Source organism: Equus asinus, chromosome 12 (assembly GCF_041296235.1).
Source record: "Equus asinus isolate D_3611 breed Donkey chromosome 12, EquAss-T2T_v2, whole genome shotgun sequence".
NCBI classification, from domain to species: Eukaryota; Metazoa; Chordata; class Mammalia; order Perissodactyla; family Equidae; genus Equus; species Equus asinus.
The window spans coordinates 16,019,686-16,039,880 of record NC_091801.1 but is presented as its reverse complement, the minus strand read 5'-3'; the positions used below and the strand labels follow the sequence as shown (position 1 = coordinate 16,039,880).

The 20,195-nt window shown below is 40.3% G+C and overlaps 1 protein-coding gene across 5 annotated transcripts in view; it reads right to left on the bottom strand.

Annotated features, from left to right (window-relative positions):
* Positions 1-1,910: 1,910 nt before the first annotated feature.
* SLCO5A1 (solute carrier organic anion transporter family member 5A1) overlaps positions 1,911-20,195 on the bottom strand; it is a 130,086-nt gene continuing 111,801 nt past the window's right edge. For all 5 annotated transcript variants that reach the window (XM_014862662.3, XM_070481105.1, XM_070481104.1 and 2 more), the window contains 4 exons: positions 14,654-14,813; positions 12,819-13,060; positions 10,762-10,826; positions 1,911-8,203 (listed from right to left, as the gene is read on the bottom strand). In XM_014862662.3, the coding sequence (XP_014718148.2) occupies positions 7,743-8,203; positions 10,762-10,826; positions 12,819-13,060; positions 14,654-14,813 (928 nt within the window). In that variant the 3' untranslated portion in view covers positions 1,911-7,742. The remainder of the gene's footprint in view (positions 8,204-10,761; positions 10,827-12,818; positions 13,061-14,653; positions 14,814-20,195) is intronic.

Sequence of the window (20,195 nt, the reverse complement as noted above, 5' to 3'; positions counted from 1 at the left end):
CGAGTTGATCCACGGCACGCTTGCTCTTTCTTCCGTGCCTAGCATCTTAGCCATCGCAGCAGGCCAAAGACCGGTTTCAGCTTTCTACTGATTTATATCGGTTTTAGGAGTTGGAACTGCACCAAAGTTTGATGTTTAGATTCAAAAGTGAGCACCGAATATCGATCTCCTTGCTTTCCAATGACTTTGTGCAATTAAAAATGTTTTTTGGCTCCCACACGCCAAAGCTACAGAGGCCGTCTCTGCCCAGCTGGCAATTTTAAAAACAAGAAAGGAACTGAAGGCTTTTTAACAGCTCTTAAAATGCTGAGGTTGTACCAAGTCTGGGGCTAAAGGAAGGAAGATGAGGGGCCACGTTCATAACCTTTCCACTCTCCTTATTTCTTAAAGAGAAATTCTTAAAGAGAAACTTTTTCTCTTTAAGAAATTTCGCATGTCTGTTTCCAAAAGCACAATACCCAGAATGGCTCAGACTCTTCCTTGAAAGTGTGAGATATTTAAGAGATTCAAGAGAAAGTCTATTGCCTAAATTACACACATAATTGAGGAGAAGATGGTAGATTTGGGCAGGCGTTACTATTTGCTCTTTGCATAGATGGCTCCCTTGATAAATGCACAAAGACCGCGGAGGAAAATAAGGGTTTACCCAGAAGTCAGCACAGACACACGCCCTCCTTCCAATAATGCATGTACCTTGGGCCACGGTGACCCTTTAGTTTAGGTGTGCAACGGGGTGAGGCGTGCGAAATGGAAATCAATTGCCCTGCTTTCCACCTCAAGGTGGGGTTCTAAATATAACCGCTCTGCTTCAGCCGGTGAGTCATGCTGTTATTTCCATGCCTCCTTTACCTCCTTCCGCCCCTCACTGGAAAGTTTGAGATGCCAGCGTACTCAGAAAACTGCCGTCCGTCAAAAGAGACCTCAAACGCCAGCGCTTTTTCTCCATGGATGGAGTCTGGGCACAAGTTCTTCCCCCAGTCTCAAACAGCTCCTGGGCCCCTTCAGCAACAATTAGTTTGCTGTTCAGTGTAAACTGGGGAAAGGGAGCTTTTAATGCTTTGTTGACCAAGCTTTGATACTTACTCCTTTGGAAATCATTCTTTTTTCTGCTTGAGACATTCCCTTTGTTTACCAGTTTTTAGAATAGTGAGTTGGGCTCCTTGGGAAATCAGCCTTAACCTATCAGGGTCAACTGTGTGGCAAAGAACAGTACCCACCAAATGCTCACCATTGGCTTCCCCTACACTTCCAGGACCCCAGCAGTCTGGCAGGGACGTGGATCTGGTTCAGACTAATGCAGTGGGACACATGTCACTTCCAGGCTGAGAAAGAGATAAGCCCCTTTGCCTTTCTCTGGGCTCTTCCGTTCCTTGCCTCAGCAACCAAGACTAACCCTGAAAGATCCAGATGGTGCAGCCTCAACATGGTGGAGCCTCTGTGAGGCTGGGTCCCTGAGGGACTCTGTGGAACAGACTCATATAGACACGTCATGGAAATGAGAAATAAACCTTTGTGCGATGAAGCCGCTGAGATTTGAAGATTAGCATGTTGTTGAAGCATAACTTAGCTGATCCTGACTAACACAAACCATATTCAAGGCACATACTTCTGTAATCCCAAAGTCTGTTTGAACTTAGATTGATAAGTGGTAACTACTTAAAATTATTCTCTTTGGTGACTCAGTGGAAAGTGTGCTACTTACTGCAGGCTCCTAAAACTACAGTCCTAATAGCTTACATACAGATAGGACATTCGTCTTCTCTAGGAGTTCATTACTGCCATCTTTCAGAGTAAGTGGTGGGCCATTTAATCTAATCAAACGCCTGTGTCTTCATTTTGGGAGGGATGGGAGATCACATTGGCATCATTGCTTCATCTCTTCAAACAACAAAAATCCTGAGACACACTAATTTCAATCCAACACACTTTATTCTTTTTTTTTTTTTTACTTTTTTCCTTAATTTTCAATGATCAAGTATTCAAGATGTTGTAAACCAAGGTTTATTAGTACATTGACAATAGATTTTATCAAACACAAGGAAATGATACATCTTTTAAATTACCCTAAGAGGTCTCCAAATAAATATTCATTTTAAAAAATCACAAAATCAAACTCCTTTATGCAACAATTCAAAACAGTCTTTCATCACAAGCACACCTCTACATACAGAAACACACACGCGGAACACACACACTCCACTAGGATCCTAACGACGATTGATTTGACACAGTATTACATTTCCTTTTAACAAAAGAGTTAAGAGGCTCGCCTGCCTGTTTCGTGCTTCTAAATTAACCTTTGGGGTTTGGGTTAGAGGTATGTATTTTAAGAAAAATGCCCACTATAAAGTCTTACCAATTATTCTTATTTTTCATTCCTAGATACAAACTTTAAACTTCTTTTGTTCACCCCTTTGGTTTAATATGTCCCTGCAATTACCTTAGTTTTCTATAATATCTTCTTCTTGGATTTTAACATGTAATAGTAGAATGGCAGAAGACGACGACACCTTCAAACCCCAATATTAAAAACACCTGACATGGTGTAAGTTTTTTGGAGAAGAAATATGAAAAGATTATCTGAAATATTTTCCCCCATCTCTCTGAAATTATTTTCAGCATCTGATTATTCTTGCTAAAATAAATATCAAAAGCGCTGAGTTTTCCATAGAAAAAGTATTCCCCCTTACACTCTTCATTTTTGTGTGTAAAGTTCTTGTATTCACTATTGTAATGAGAGTAATGAGTGCCTGTTTTCTGGGTTTTCTTTACATTTCCAAAAGCAAAGCACATGCAGTTCTTTATCAGTGAAATACTGTGAATTCAGTGGCACATTTTTGTGGTTGAGCATGCATCATCAAATACTTTTAGCACCGAGGCTTTTTTTTTTTTTTTTTTAATGTTGCAAAAGCAAATACCCAGGGAGGGTCTTCATCATACTTGACCCTTCCTGGGGCTGAGTAAAAATGAAGTGCTCTTCAAACATACACAGATCTGATTCCAATATAGCAACAGGTCTGAGACAGATACAGCCAGCAGCATCCCAGTAGATGAGGAAAGAAGAGAAGACAGAAAAGATAAAGGGCACAAGGCCACTAACTTCACCTGCCAGCCACAGCACTCCCTTCGGTACTATGAAAGAAGAAATGCGAAAACGTGTAAAGGCTACCTACTGGTCTGTATAACAGAGAATTAGCAGACCTGCTGTCTAGGCGATTCTGGGCTTATACAGTAATTTGATATCTATCTGCTACTTAGAATACTCAGTACGCACCTATATATCAATAGTTATATTCATGTTTCTCCGCCATTTAGGATGTTTTAAGTACACACAAAGTCACAAAGTATAATTGGCTACCACCCCAGACTTGGGCTCTCCCACTGCTCCCAGGCACACCAGAAAATTTCCACAAATGCTTCAGGTCCATTCAAACTATGAAGCTTCTGTTTGGGGCATCTATGGTTGATGCAAAATAGGCCCCAAAAAGAAATTTTCTGGCTCCAAATCTACCACAGAATGCAAGCTGGAATTGGAGACTGAGGAAGAATTTGCTCCATGGTTGGTGAAAATGTAGGACCGCCATTACTTCCAGCTCTGATGGCTGACATTTACAAGGGCACGCTCCAGCTACTAGCGGTAACAATCGGGTCGCTGGTTCGGTATGTAACTTATAACATTTTGCATCTGTTCATTTAACATGTAACACTTTGTATATGTTCACTTAAAATTTTTATTAGGAAACTTAAAACCGATATTCACCAAAATTGAAATGTTAACATTCTGAAAGAGGAAAAAATAAAAAGCATGCATTTGAAATCCCCAAAGCTCAGATTCAATCAATCTGAACTACTTTTCCTCATCTGCTTCATTCCAGAAACTCTACTAAGACTCAATGTCAACAACAAAATTGGATTTGTTCTATATTAAATATGAACTATAAATACTTGAGGTGTATTATGACAAACAATTCTGAATACAACACTTAGCTAAATAAATGCAAATTTCCTTGAAAAGCTAAACATTAAATTTTGATGTTTCCTCGAGATTTTTTTCTATTTTACAAAGAAATAGTAACTTTTCTACTCTTCAGAAACAGTAACACATCAAAAAAATGAAATGCCTTACCGCGCTTAGTCATATCTTGCCTTTGTTAACCAAAACTATCATCTGCGTCATGTAGTGTAAGAAGTGGGCCATGGAGATGAGAAACCTGCGTCTGAACCCTGATTTGGCTGCTCTGTGCAATCCAAAGCAAGTTACTTTACCTCTCTGAGCTTCAGTTTTCATCATCTGATCTTAAAAACCAAATAAAAATAGTTATCTTGCAAAGTTATTAAGAGGATTAAAATGAATGGTGTATATTAAGCACTTGACAAAATGGTCTGCAAATAGTCAACACAACAAATGCTACTTTGTTACCTCTCTGCTCCTCCTTTCTTCCCCCCACCTTAGTTCTGAATGACTCTAGACTGTTTTCAAGAATGAAATCCACCTACAAAGGATGAAGATTTCATGCTAATGAAGATAACCAAAAGAACCCACCACCCACCCCACCCCTGGGAGTGTCTAAATTAATAGGCTAGACTCAAGGACATTATATTTGCATATTAAAGCCAAATAATACATGAATCTACAGAGTTTATAGAGGAATAAAATGACCCTTCCTCAAACCAAGTAATTAGAAGCCTAAACTCATGGAGAGTGACAACTCAACTTATAATAGGAGCTGTGACTATCAAGTAACATGACTAATTTATTAACAAACATATAAGAACCTCATATATACAATTAAATGGTGTCATCTATAAAAAACAGTCACTTTAGTTGACTGTGTAACACTCCAATGATGCTACCAGAGCCCAAAGCAATTTGGGGACAACTCTTAACTGGTACTTATTCTGAAACTTCAGTCCCCCATGATCTGTGCTATTCATTCTACATTGGCCAACACGTTAATGATCTCCCTGCTAGTTACAGGTATCGGATAGTTGAGAAAGTACAATATTAACATTGTGGTGCACAATTCAGGCCGATTTCTTTGAATTCTGGCCTAATCAACTCAAAGGATTTCAGAGTGGCAGATGGTAATTGGGTAAAATGGTGACTGAGAGAGAACTGGCGCCCGGCCAATGACTGCTGAACTGGGTGACTGTTCAAGGTAGAGAAAGGGACGGGCTCTCTATTCACACCGGATGAGCCCATCATTTCCTATCCTGGAGTTCCGAGAGAGGATCCTTTTCAAAATGTACTACCAAGAAGAGAGAAATTCTAAGAATGTTGGAACACACAATCTTAGCGATGAAAAAAAACAGCCAGACACAGCCCGGTGCATAGCCGTTAAGTTTGTGCACTCGGCTTCAGAGGCCCGCAGTTCACCGGTTCGGATCCCGGGTGCAGACCTACATACCACTTGGCAAGCCATGCTGTGGCAGGAGCCCCACATATAAAGTCAAGGAAGATGGGCACAGATGTTACCTCAGGGCCAGTCTTCCTCAGCAAAAAGAGGAGGCTTGGCGGTGGATATTAGCTCAGGGCTAATCTTCCTAAAAAATAAAAGTGCCAATCCCACTGAAATTCTCTCAATGCAGTTTCTTAATGATCAGAGGAAAATTAAGAAAATATCACCTCTCCCCAGCCTACATATCTTTAGTTCCAACACAAATGGAAACTTTCTCTTCTAAAGGATCAAAGATGTCCCATAAAGGGAACAGGGGAACCCTGAGGCCCAGAGTCAACACTAGGTTAATCAGCAATATTCTCTGAAGACCTTCGATATACACCACGTTGACCAAAGTTTGAGAGACACTAGTGTAATTACAGGCAACACTGGTTCTTAGGACTTAGCCAAACAAGACTGCTCAAGGCGAAGTCCTCGTCACCTGAGACCACTGGCTCCACCCCTTGTAGACAGGATTCAGTCTAATAGTAATAACTCTCTCCACAAACTACACGCAACCAAGGGAATCATTTGGCCAATGTCATTCTTGGGTAGAGAGGAAAACAACTTTGTACCCAGGAATATTCACGAAACTCCACCAGTACAGCCAAGGATAAGAGGGCAAAACCCTGAATCAAGGAGCAGTTCTGTCAATCACATCCCCTCTGTGAAAGAGTGTAAACCAGCCAAGGAAACCAATTCCCAAATTTGCCCTACAGAAACATAGGCTTCTTGGCAGAAACAGTTCACAATTATATGGGTACTTGGACCTCACAGTCCCTCCTAAATCTGAATTGTGATGAGGCTTTTTCTGAGCAGCCAGAGCCCATGAGTTAACCTACGATCAGTCCATCGTGCTGTCAGGAGGCGTCTACTGTAAGAACCATGTAGAAAGCATTCCGTGTGGCGTCTAAGTCAAAGTGATGTGCTGGGCGGAACTGGAAAGGATGATGGATAAAGAACCCAAAGTGCATTTAGGAACAGAAAAATCCCCACTCAGAATCAGTTCAGGAAGTTTCCAGTAGGAAGGAACCAAAGAGAGGTGTAAAATGATTCTAACTCTGAGAAACTAGGATGCAGTAGGACAGACCAGTTCATTTTAAATAATTTTCAATCAGGACTTAGGATCATATTCTCGATCCAGCTCACACATCTCCCTCCTCCTGTACTCAAAGCGATTTTCCTATCACAGGTCTAGCCCTTCTGATTTAATGACTCAATTTCAGGAGCAACCACAGCAATTTTCTATACACAAAAAAGAAAACTAGACAGATTTGCTAGTGCTTCTAGATATATAACTAAAATGAGCAGGTGGGACTCAATCTTACTTTTGTAGAATTTCTTTTTCCAACTATTTTGAGTGTCAACGTCGCAATTCTTAACTACCCTTAGGTGGGCCCTTAAAAGCTAAAATAATTTCTGCAGCAATTTTCTTTGGATGAGAAAGCCATCAGTTTCTTTCCTTATTACACATCTCAAATTATAGTTTCTAGCCATATTATTTAGCACACTAGTTCTAAAGCTCCTCACAGAAGAATAGTGGAGTTTATATTCAAGCTATCAGATATATGTTTCAGCAGCCTCTTTCACTACCCTACGATGGGGCAGACAGACTAAAAGAGAATGAGTTCTGTGAAATGAAGCCGCTATTCCTTTTATCAGGCTATGCATATGGTTCCTTTGAAGCATCTGAAAAATTCTACCTGATTTATAACTCTGCTATGGCTTAAAATGCTATTAACAGTACTTCGGGGAAAGTTCAGCTTCCTCTTTTCAAAAACATATCTGCTTTAGTTTCTGAAAGCCAAACTAACATGCTGCACTTCCATTTTCCCAATCAGATTGCATAGTTGAGGCAAATTCATTTGTGCTTTGTTGCAGAACTCACAGTAGGTGTTCATACCTAAAAACTTTGATCTGTAAATGCAAAGTCATGGTGAAGGTCACCTTTGTTGGAGTGTATGCTAATGCTAGGCACCACCATTGCGCTTCTCATGATTTTGTTAACCATGGACCTCAGCCTGATACCGCACTGGAGCATGAGCATTAAATGAACATAGCAGAAATGGTAACAAATCGAAACACCTCCTTCCTGGAGAGAAGCGGGGAAAAGGCTCTCAGTCTCGTTGAGGTATCCAGCCCACAGTCAACAGTGGCTGTGTATACTGAGTTTTGTCGGTTTGAGGATTGTGTCTTTAGAGGTTAAAAAAAGAAAGAAAAGAAGGCACGAGTGTTTCTCAAGTCGCCGTATTCAACTCAACCAACAAAACGAAAGTCTTCCATTTTCAAGCTTCAAGATGGATGCTACATGGCAGCAGGGCTTTCTTCCAGCCCTGGGTCTGGGGAGGGACTTATTGCTTCTGGGAAGGGTCCCGGGTAGGTCTGTGCTGTGTATTGGGTCCCCTTTTGCAGCCCAGTCTCTTCGTGGAATTCTCCCTGGGTGCTGATTGCTGGGCAAGATCTAGTCCGGGCGTACTTCTCGGCGGCGGTGTCGGGGCGGCCCACCATCTCGCTCACAGTGCTCAGCGGGAATTCTCGCCACCTCCGCCTCTGCAGTTCGTCCTCCTTGTATTTGATGGAGTACCAGGCCAGAAAAATAAAAACGAAGCCGACAAATTTGAGGCCGGCCGCCAAACCGAAATAGACAAAACGAAATGAGGTCACGTTGTATTCCCAGCAGGAGCCTTGTATGCCACATTCGTGTTGCCAGAGCATGCACGTGGTATCGATGACTGCTCCGAAGTAAATCGGAGTAGGAATGTACGCTAGAGTTGTAGAGAAAAAGAAAAGAAAAATATTTAGCACGTCTTCTAAGAGAAAACAGATTTGTAAATTCTCAAGGTGGTTGTGGCTCTGAAATCAGTTGAGGGGAGTGGTTTTCTTGTGTTGCCTGATTTTTTAAAACATACGTCACACCTTATCATAGTATATTTATTATAAAAATGTTCACTAAATTGTAAATACTTTAAATCTTCCAGTTTGCAACTCAGAATATATTAATGATTTTCAGGATCATGAAAATGTCTATTGCTAAAAATGCAATTAGGGAATATTTCTAAATTTAAAAATCAGATTCTGTCATTAAATATTCAAGAGGCTACACTAGAACCCTTCTCGATCCACTAAAATTCAGTACACTTAGCTCTTGTGGGTTGGGTTCTAGTCCTTGGATGCAGGAAGAGTCTAAGGAAAGCATTGTCCCCTAGAAGTCAAAAAACACATCAAATAGTAACTTCCTAAAGGCACCTGGAGTACGGAAATGATTATGGCATAAAATTTGTCTTTGAAGCTTACAAACCATCTGTGATGAGTAGGAGCTTCCTTGTTTGGGCCATGATGCAGACGTTCCTTTACTCTCATAGGAAAGAAAGTCTGCCCACATAGACTTCCTTCATAGCATGTTACTACCTTTGCGGAAATTGGTCCCCATCCCCAACTTGTTCACCTTGCAAAATTCTACCCCTCCTTTAAACTCCTGACTCACTCAGATGCCACTGTATTCCCAGTGCATTTTGTAGATAGCTCCATTTTATCAACTATCACATACTATTTAAATTGTACGCAAATCTGTCACCCATAAGCTCCTTGATGGCAGAGGCCATGCCTTTTATTCTTTACATCCCAAGGACCATACTCTGGTTTCTCTTCGGATCGTATAAATCTTTCACCTTTTACATCCCAAGGACCTATCAGGACAGCCCACGGATGCCAAATAAGAGTTTCCAGAAGGAAGTGATGGGAAGGTGGGAGTGAGGGAGGAAAAGAGAGAGGACAGGTGGGCTAATAGCCAGGAGGCTGTGAGCGATACATTTTTAAATGTGTTGTATTCATTTAAAATGAGGTATATTCACTACAATTAAAATGTAACATTATTAAAATACTGAAAACTGTCTTTTTGCTTTGGAATTTGGGGAAAGGGAAGTTGGCTGTTGCCCTGACTATACTTTTCCATAATCAATAGAACTTAAGGTTGAATTAAATAACAAAAGCCTGAAATCTTCTCCCTCCACTTATTCCTGATGCAGCAGCGTCCGTCCATCTGTTGACTTAGCTTGACCTCTGCATCCATATCAAATCGCCCCAACTCCCTGGCATCAAAGATATGCCAAGAAAAGGGAGAAACTATTTTTTTCTTTTCCTATCAACTACCCCTTTTCAACAAATTTCCTTTCTTGAAAATAACTTTTTAGTTTCCAAGGAGAAACATAATGGAAACTTCTTAACTATAGCAAAGTTTGTCAGAATTTCCTTTAACCAGCATCCTTTGAAAAATGGTACCTTCAAAGTCTTATTGGTACCAGAAAACAAGCCACTCACATTCAATGCAACTCGAAGCCTCGGCGGCTCACTGGAAAGTGTTCATTCTTGGACTGAGGCACTGACCACAACATATGACAAAATGAGAATTCCAGAGGATGAATGTTTCAAAGAGTCAGATGACACCATTTTAAAATGTGCTACCCTTTGAAACAGAATTGGAAATGTGAATCAAAAATCTAATTTTTTTGACCTGTGGATAATGACACTGATTATTGGGGGAAATAACAGCTGACAGAAATGACAGACTGCCACTTAAGAAAGAAAAAATAAGCTAGCTGATGAGGAAGTCATTAAAAATACACTGAAATTGATCAAGGCAATGGGCTACCTCACACGACACTTCCCGTGCATTGTCCCAGGACATCACAGGGTGACCCAGTGTTTGTAAAAATCAGGAGGATGTTCTTCATGCCCCAGTGAGTTCGGTGACTAACCAACCACACTGACCTAGTGCTAATGAGCTTCTCTTGTTATAAATAAACGGTGGTCCCTACATGTCAATTTCGGGATCTTTCGTTTTTCTTTTTGGAATTTCTTATTTCTTTTCCTCAGAAGACTTGATAGATCTCCTCCTTGCCCAGTCCAATCAAATTACTTGAAAGAAGTAAGAAATTGACATTTTCACAAATAACTGAGCAGCAGCAATTCCCATCACTTTCATGTTAAAAAGGCATCAGGGGACAAAGATGCCAGGATCGTAAACCCATTCCAATTGCTTGGTTCAATGTTTCTTACTGTACAAAACTCTCTGGGGGATTTAGCCAAAGTTACGTTCAGAGTGAAAAGAAACGGCTCTAAAGTCAGTTTGGGTTTGTTTCATCAAATGACAGAACTGGTTGGCTTTCAGTTCAAATCAGAAAATAAGGAAGTTGTGGTCTTGCCCTACCCCGTAAAATTCCAGCTACTGCTGATGGTAACAAACCACCTGCCATTTTTAAGGGACAATGAGAATCTGCCGTCTGCAAAGAGGAACTGAGAGGCGGGTTGGAAATTCAGGACCTACCAAGTGTTCGCAGCAGAACAAACTGCATCCCCAGTGCAAAGGGTCTCTCCTCATCCTCGACGGACCTGCGGTGGAGGGAAAGCAAAGAGTGTCTTCACACAGTGGCCTCGAGAAAATGAACGTCCAGTCAAGCCTGCTTAACACAGAGCCAGGGACCATAGAGATGCTGTGCCAAAATATTTAATTTGCTGCAATTTACGAACAATGGCCAGGCAAGACGGCTGATGGCTAAAGCAGAGAATAAAGGTCTTCCCCATGAAGACGCCAAAGAAACTCCGATTAACTCTAATGGCTTCTCTGTAAATACTGGGGGAGGGCCAAGTTCATGGCTGAAGGGACAGAACTGGCTCTAAATGAGCTTCCGAAATTAATTCTGTTATCAAAAATATATAGCATTTTATCCTAACTACTTCATTCTGTTTCTCTATTTGCCTGGACCTTCCAGAATGGTAGATATGTATACTGAAAGTTGCTCCCATAATTTCTCAAGGAAAAGTATACATAAAAAAAGTTAAAAAAAATAAAGTATCGTCAAAAAACATATAGGAAACAAGTCAAAAGTTAGAGAAAGAATGAATCCCTTCCAGACACCTCCTTTTTTCTTCTTTTCCTAAAATATATGCTCTAAGCGATTCTCTCATGGCAGGAAGAATGGAGTCTATTGATTTTGTAATTAGCAAAGATTAAAGGGCTCTTTCTCTGAAGTTTTGGGTTAGAAGCCAACTGGTGATTTGCCATATTTGTCTGGGTTATTTAACATCTCTTGTAGAATTACAGTTCAAAGAATTAAGATTATTAATGATTCATATTTTTTTTAATGAGGAAGGCCCTTATCCTTTCTATCCCATACACATAGGGTTCTAGGTGTACAATGCACAATTCCCAAGGACCAGTGCACTTGTCATCTTTTCCCCAATTTCTTTATTTTCTCAGCAGTTTGCCCAATGCTGCATGCAGAGTTGTTACTCCCTAAGTATCTGCTGATGGAGGAATTGAGTGACTAGACCAATGGGCCTTTCATGTCCTCTTGTCTTACTGTCAAGTAACGAATTGGTTGGGGAATGTCTAACACGGCATTCCATGGAAGGGAAGCCAGAATATGGAGAATAAGCAGGCCAGCAGCCCAACTGCCCCGCTAAGAATGACATCTCAGCAGGTGTGTCCCACCAGGAGCCCAGCATTGCAGGGGACTGAGGACCCAGGGAGGAGATAAAAGACAGTAAGGCCGCACTCCCTCTCCTCACTCCTTCATTGCCCTGCACTCCAGTCCCCCCAGAGCTGCTGTGGGTGTGCTCTCGTTTCTTCACCACGCTGTCCCCTTCCTTCCTTTGTCCACTGCAGCCTTTCCTGCAAATACAGCACACTGATTTGAATGTGCTGGTGTCCACATTTTTTACAGGACTTCCATTAAGGTAACTTCTGTGTTCTCTTATAAGCAAAAAAAAACATAGACAGGATATATAATATGGCAAAGAAAGCCCAGCATGGACAACCGAAGAATTACATTTCCCAGTCTGCCCTTTCCTTGACTCAACTCTGAAATTTTATATGATAGTAAAATTAGTGAAATCAGCATTTTGAACTGCAGGCCCAGCACAGACTGTCACTGATCCTGGAGTATTAACTATCCACAAGGTTGGAGATAATATTCTTCGCTGTGTGCACAATTTAGCAACTTCACCAAATGACTTGCTGTCTCCTCTGGGGCCAGGATTCTTGCAGCTGACATGGGCACGGCTTTCAGCTCCTGAAGGTGAATCTTTCAGGGCAGAGACTTCAGGAACCAAAGGCACCCAAAAGAATTTTCACTAAACTCTAGGAATAGAACCCATTTGAATAAAGAAAGTTCTGGAACGTGAAATGTCACAATCATCCCTTCCCTTCCTGACATGGGAAAACTCACTTCTCTTAAGTTCATCAGGCAAACGTCTGAGCACTTTCCAGCACAATCTAATTTTGCTTTCCTCTCTGCTTTACCACCTCAGTTCCAGTTTGGAATATGTATTCTGGCAATTGTCCGATTATAACTCACCCTCGAAGTTGAATGCTCTTCTCACCTGAGTGTTACTATGATGGCTGATGGCTGGGCACATGCTGTGATGAAAGTGACTATGAAAAGAAAAATCAAGAATGGGATGAGGGTATTACAAGTCCGTTTACACTTCCCGGACACAGCATAGCCATTCTCGTTGAGATATGTTTTGACAATAACCACGCGGAGCTGACTGCGCTGTCCCACTGTGGGTGGCGTGATCACTTGCCGGCTTTGGACACAGGTGCATTCTGTGTAATTCCTTATCTAAGTGATAATAAAGATCAGTTGTATGCCAATCAAAAGCAAAATTCAGCATAGGAATAGTAAAACAAAGTTAAAATGCTCTAAAATAACTCTAGCATTTAAAAGTCCACAGAATATTTAATTGCAAATATCTTCCCCATTATTAACAGTAAGGGTCCAAAGTGTGCATGGAACAATATCAAAATCTGCTGGTCAAAATTGTTTAAACCTAGACTTTTATAAGAAGCTTTCAACACAATTCTATAGCATTCAGATTCCATATGCTCATTTTTGGTCATAATTATACGCTGCTTCAATTGCTGTTTAATTCTTGGGCTCTCCTATTAGAGAAGGCCATCAAGAAACAGTAGCCAAGACTTATTTCCGTTTGTTCCCACCGGAGCACCTAGCAGACTCCTGAACACAGCATAGGTCCTCAAGTAAATATCTGTTAAATAAATGCAGAGAATTCATGATGCAACCGTAATGACTTTAATGCCAACAATAGCGAACCTATCCTTGGCTGTCTCATTTAAGTCAGGGGACTAAAAAGGTGTTTCAAATGAAACAGCCAATTAACCTTTTATGCCTATTACATTGCTTTTACTGAATGGACATCAGCTAAACTCACTGTCATTGCGACCTCTCGGCCACTTAGGCAGTAAGAACAAATATGAAGATAGGGGCACCATTTGGCCATCTCTGCTCCAAGGACTCCTGGCCTCTTTTTAAGAAGAAGGAGGGCTGTGCACCCAAGGACTCACTCCTCGAGCTTAGCCACCGAGAAGAATAAATCTCATTGTCTCTTTCACCTTAGTCACACACTGGAGCTCACCAATTACATAATGGAGAGCCAGCCGCAGGAATTCTCAATTTATCACTACAGTTGAAAAGTTAGAACTCAAATATGACATTCCAAAAACATGCAGTATAATCCCTTATCACCTGCGCAGAACCAGCAAATGCACCTTAACCTTTTAATTAAAACAGCCTCCGGCAATCTGTTTTCATGCAAAGAATGAAACCAGACCCAATAAAGAACTGAGTAGAATATGATAACCTTCTCCTACAGTATTACCACCTATTTATAATTCACAGGGAAGGGAATTCTCAAAATAGCCTATTCTTGAACGGACAGAAATATCTTTACTCTGAAAGTTAAAAAAAAAGTTTGAACGGATAGTCTATGAAAAATGGCCATTGTCCATCTTCATAGACTCTGATCAGGGGAGATACCCTCCATTCTCTTCTATCAGCACCAAATGTCACCATCTCGATCTTCAAACCTATCACAGGGGCCCGGTCAGAGTAAGGAATGAGAGGCCTAGCACTCAACCTTATCAAGTTTCACTGAGTCGGCACAGAACGTAAAGTGGGAGAGGGCTGACATGGAACCCAATCGCTAGACCCAAATGCTCCAATCATCCCCGGAAAAAAATGATAGCATTGCAGAATTTTCTTTCCTCTGGGTTTTTGTCAGAAGGTATTTTGTAGGTTATCTGAAGTTTCTTGAAAAGGGAGACCGAAGCCATGTGTTGGCATACGAATTCTAACACGTCCTTGTCACAGGATGTTGGATTAACAACAGTAGATGAATTGGTGAATTATACTCACCCCAGTGCTGAGATTACCACTATTAACACAGCCAGCCAGACAAGGGTTAAAGTACGTAATTCCATCTGATCCACAGACTGGCTCGTACTCGTGTGTTTTACAACCACAATTAACATTGCAGCTTCCTGTCAGATTCCTATGAGGCATGGTGAGAGAAGGTCTGAGAGAGAAAAGAAGCAGACCGTGAGCAACATTAACTAAAATAAAACTAACAGCGAAGTTCTTGAGTTAAGTAATTTGTCCAAATTAGAGAAGATATTCCCATTAAATCAAAGCAATGGTACCATGAAGAAGCCACCCTCATTATTTTTTATGACATTAAAACAAAACATAAAGAAAAATCTTTCAATTTCCTGGTACCACAGATTCAATAGTTTTGTATCAAATTATCTACCTGCTTCAATTCGACCTCTATCTTGGTGCTATGGATCTGGTCTCAACATCTGGACTCAGCAGTTCTAAACTCATATGACTGCTCACTTACTAGAGACGCTTGGCTCTGTCTTAACAAACCTGGGCCTCAATTTCTTTAACTGTAAAATGGAGGAAATGTTTTTCTGTGCCAAATGAATAACATCATTATGAGGGCATAAACATGGAATCCATCAATCACAGTTGCCAGCACAGGTTCCTTTGACCAAAAAGTTTAATTGTTCTAGAATAAATTCTCAAAGAAAGACATGGGACTTGAGAAAATCAAAAGGAAGTAATTTTCAAAGAAGATCAGGAATAACATCATTAACTTGATTCAAACAACCAGAGAAGAAAGATTAAACAGTGTCCTTCCCTCAGGAATGCCCAGATGTGGGTTCACGGTCAAATGTGGTAGGTTTGGTTTTCTCATGAGATCATGATGTCTGATTCAAAGAAATGATACAGTATGAAAAGCTCTAATAAAATCAATTCAAGGGGAAAAAAGGCAAGTAAGGATATAGGGCTGGGGAGAGAAGTGTAAAGAAATGGCTGTGGAAGAGCAGAGGCAGGAAGGTATCTAGAGGGAACCCACAGAAGAATGAAAGGGGCTCTGTAGTGCTCATACCCAGTGACCTCTTTCCTTTGCTTTTGCGACTATCATGTTTAGGTGTCACTGATGAAATACTGTTCCTAAAGCCACATGAATTAGCACTTGCAGATCCTTCATTCATTCATCCATCTATCCATCATCCATCCATTCAACAACATCTGTTATGTGCCAGGACTTATCTTTAATGACTATGTTGAGTAACCACTCATCCAGTAGCACAGTTCATCCCAACCATATGTATTAATTTATAAACCTAAAGCACTGTTTGTTCAAAGAATTTTCTCCTGTGGCCTCTTTCACACTTTAACTGAGTCCTCAAATTTTAATGGAAGGAAAAAATTCACAGTAATATTTAAACCTTATCAAGAAAGTCTTCTAAAAAGGTAAAGGTAGAAATAAGTCAGAGGGAGAAAGTCAAATACTATGTGATCTAAGTCATAAACAGAAGATGAAAACAAGAAACAAACATATAGAGACAGAGATTGGATGGGTGGTTACCAGAGGGGAGTGGGGAAGGAAGGAGGGCAAAAGGGTGATTAGGCCCATGTATGTGGGGATAGATTGTAAATAGTCTTTGGGTGGTGAACACGACGTAATCTACACAGAAGTAGAAATAACAGCGATGTACACCTGAAATTTATATAATGTTATAAACCAATGTTACCACAATAAAGAAAAATAAAGTCAGCTGAAAAAATAAATAAATAATAAAAAATTCAAAGACAAAAGTAAAATGAACTCTATTCTTCATTCATGTCATTCCACAAAAGAAATTTTGTCACAATACTTTGATCATTTTTATCTTTACAAACTCTTGAATCATATCATTTTAAAGTTTGAATATACCTGAGCAGGGGATCTGAACAGATTTTTCCCAAAGAGACATACAGATGGCCAACAGGCACATGAAAAGATGTTCAAAATTACTAATTATTAGGGGAATGGAATCAAGGCCACAATGAGATATCACCTCACACCCATCGGAATGGCTATTATTAAAAAGACAAGAAATAACAAGTATTGGAGAGGATGTGGAGAAAAGGGAACCCTCATACACTGCTGGTGGGAGTGTAAACTGGTGCAGCCACTATAGAAAACAGTACAAAGACTCCTCAAAAAATTAAAAGTAGAAATACCATATGATTCAGCTATTGCACTTCTGGGTATTTATACAAGGAACATGAAAACACTAATTTGAAAAAATGGATGCACCCCTATGCTCACTGCAGCATTATTCACAGTAGCCAAAACTTGGAAACATAAGTTCTCACTGATGGACGAATGGATAAAGAAGATGTGGTATATATACACAATGGAATAGTAGCCAGCCACAAAAAAAGATGAAATCTTGCCATTTGTGACAACATGGATGGACCTCGAGGGCACTACGCTAAGTGAAATAAGTCAGATGGAAAAATCCAAATATCATATAATTTCACTCATATGTGGAAGATAAAACAATAACAACAACAAACAAGCACATAGATACAGAGAATAGATCGATGGTTACCAGAGGAAAAGGGGTGGGGGTAGGGTGAAAGAGGTAAAGGGGGACATTTGTACAGTGATGGATGGCAACTAGACTTTTGGTGACGAACATGATGTAGTCTACACAGAAGTTGAAATATAATGATGTCCACCTGAATTTATGTAACGTCAAAAACCAATGTTACCTCAACAAAAAAAAAATTCAAAATAAATAAAGTTTGAATATATCTTTTAAAATGTGATTCTAGACCAATAGTTCTCCACATGGGCAATTTTGCCCCGCAGGGGACATTTGGCAATGTGGAGACATTTTCGTTTGTCACAACTGAGGAGGTGCTACTGGCATCTAATGGGAAGAAGTCACAGATGCTGCAAACATCCTACGAGACACAGAGCAGTGCCTTCCCCACAATAAAGAGTTAACTGGCTCTGATCTCATCACACTGAGGCTTAGAAACCCCATTCCAGATCTACTACCACGTTCTACACATGAGGAAATGGAGGTCCGGGGTGGCCAAAGGATCCACTATGAAGTTGAATGGTGCTGTGTTGACTGGGATCATATGAAAAGCATTCTGTGTGCTTTACTATTCTCTTCACCAGTTCTTCAAGAAGTAAATTGCAAACCATGACCTAATAAAAGGGCTTTTATATGTCTGCATACTTAGTCACTAAAAATGACAGGCTTCAAATCCATACAATATGGTTATGACTGTTGATATTTAGAAGCTACAAGGAACTTCCTCCTAACAGCATGCTTTGTAGTCATTTATGACAGCCACAGATTCCAAACACCTCTCCTTTATGAGCAAGGCCACTCAAGAGAAAGGAATCCAATGATAATATTAACAGATGCTCCAAACACACTGATGAGAGGAAGGCAAAAGCTTTCCTGAGGTCCAGAAACAGAGGCACCACCCCAGGTCACCCTTGGGTAGGTTTGCTTTTTTTAGGAGATCATGGTGTCTGATATGAAGAAATGACACAATCTGAAAAGATCTAAGAAAATCAGAACAAGCAACAAATATAAATACCAGTGAAAAGAAGTGGGCATTCATGAAAATGTCATTAGAGAAAAAGGTCACAGTGGCACACACAAAAAAAGACACCGCATGGTTAATCCTTTTACCCTGTGCCAATAAAAGAAAAAACCATTTTTAAGAATAATATCTTGTTTGATGATCACTCACTCTCCAGAAAACAGACTGGATTATAATAATGGTGCAAGAGTTTAAACCTGAGGAACATCACGTAACCTCATTAGCCTGAAGTGAACCCATCGTGGGCATATAAACTGCACAAGGGCTGCAGTACGCTGCACTGATCCTTGTGCCAAAGTACTGGGCCTCACCTCTCCAATAAACGAGAGCATTTCTGACAAGTTAGCCTTCCAAATAAGAGGCTCATGTTAACCCGGCGTCAATGTAAGCGTTAATTCTCAGCGAGAATCAAGGCCACACCACCAAACGCCTCCAAGCTGCAAGCCTGAGAGTTCCACATGACATCTTACTATAAAAATCATGGAATTCCAGAAGTGGAGAAATGAAAGGGGTCTCTGATACTGTCTAGTGCAACTTGAGAATTTTGAGGAACAGAAAACTACGGGAGGTGTCATGACATGCCCCACAATCATTGAGGCTTCAAGAAAACCAGCCACAGGCAGACAGCAAAAAGGGGACAGCAGAAAAGCCGCTTGCTGCCCCATCTTCATGAAATCAATCACTTAAGGATCAATGTTCATTTAGAGTCATATACAATAACAAAACAAATTGTTGCTTAACACAAGTAAAAAAATCTCTGCCGTGGGGTCATTACAGCTGGGTATGTAAGGACACAGTCACCTTCAAATCACACATGTGCACGCACACACACAGTGTATCCTATCACCTCAGCCCAAGACCCAAACAACACTTGAACTTCCCCATCTGGCGTACAAGCTGGTCTCCATAAATCAAAGAGGAGTCCCCTTACCTTCTTTCTGCCTCCAGGTGTCTCCCTATTAAAAGATAGGACAAGTCATGCATTTTACGTTCAAGCCACCAGGATTAAAAAATATGATTCATGCAGCACGAACCTTTTTAGCAAAATACTAGAAAAAATTGGTATCTTTCTCATCATTTCTTAATCTCTATCAATTTATCTCAGTCTTCAAGAAGATTTCAATTAGAATGTTTCTCTTTAATTCTACTTAAATTCTGGCTTCATATTAAAATCCTTCCTTGGCTAAGCAATAGAAAGAATAAACAAATGGGACTTCATCAGACTAAAGAGCTTCTTCAAGGCAAATGAAAACAGGATTGAAACAAAAAAACAACCCACTAACTGGGAAAAAATATTTGCAAGTCATATATCTGACAAAGGCTTAATATCCATAATATATAAAGAACTCTCACAACTCAACAACAAAAAAAATCAAACAACCCAATCAAAAAATGAGCTGGAGACATGAACAGACATTTCTCCAAAGAAGATATACGGATGGCCAATAGGCACATGAAAAGATGCTCATCATTGCTGATCATCAGGGAAATGCAAATCAAAACTACACTAAGATATCACCTTACACCCATTAGAATGACAAAAATATCTAAAACTAATAGTAACAAACGTTGGAGAGGTTGTGGAGAAAAAGGAACCCTCATACACTGCTGGTGGGAATGCAAACTGGTGCAGCCACTATGGAAAACAGTGTGGAGATTTCTCAAAAAATTAAAAATAGAACTACCATATGATCCAGCCATCCCACTACTGGGTCTTTATCCAAAGAGCTTGAAGTCAGCAATCCCAAAAGTCCTATGCACCCCAATGTTTATTGCAGCACTGTTTACAATAGCCAAGACATGGAAGCAACCTAAGTGCCCATCAACAGATGAATGGATAAAGAAGATGTGGTACATATATACAATGGAATACTACTCAACTGCAAAACAGAACAAAATCATTCCATTTGCAATAACATGGATGGACCTTGAGGGAATTATGTTAAGTGAAATGGGCCAGGCTAGAGAAGGATAATCTGTGTATGACTCC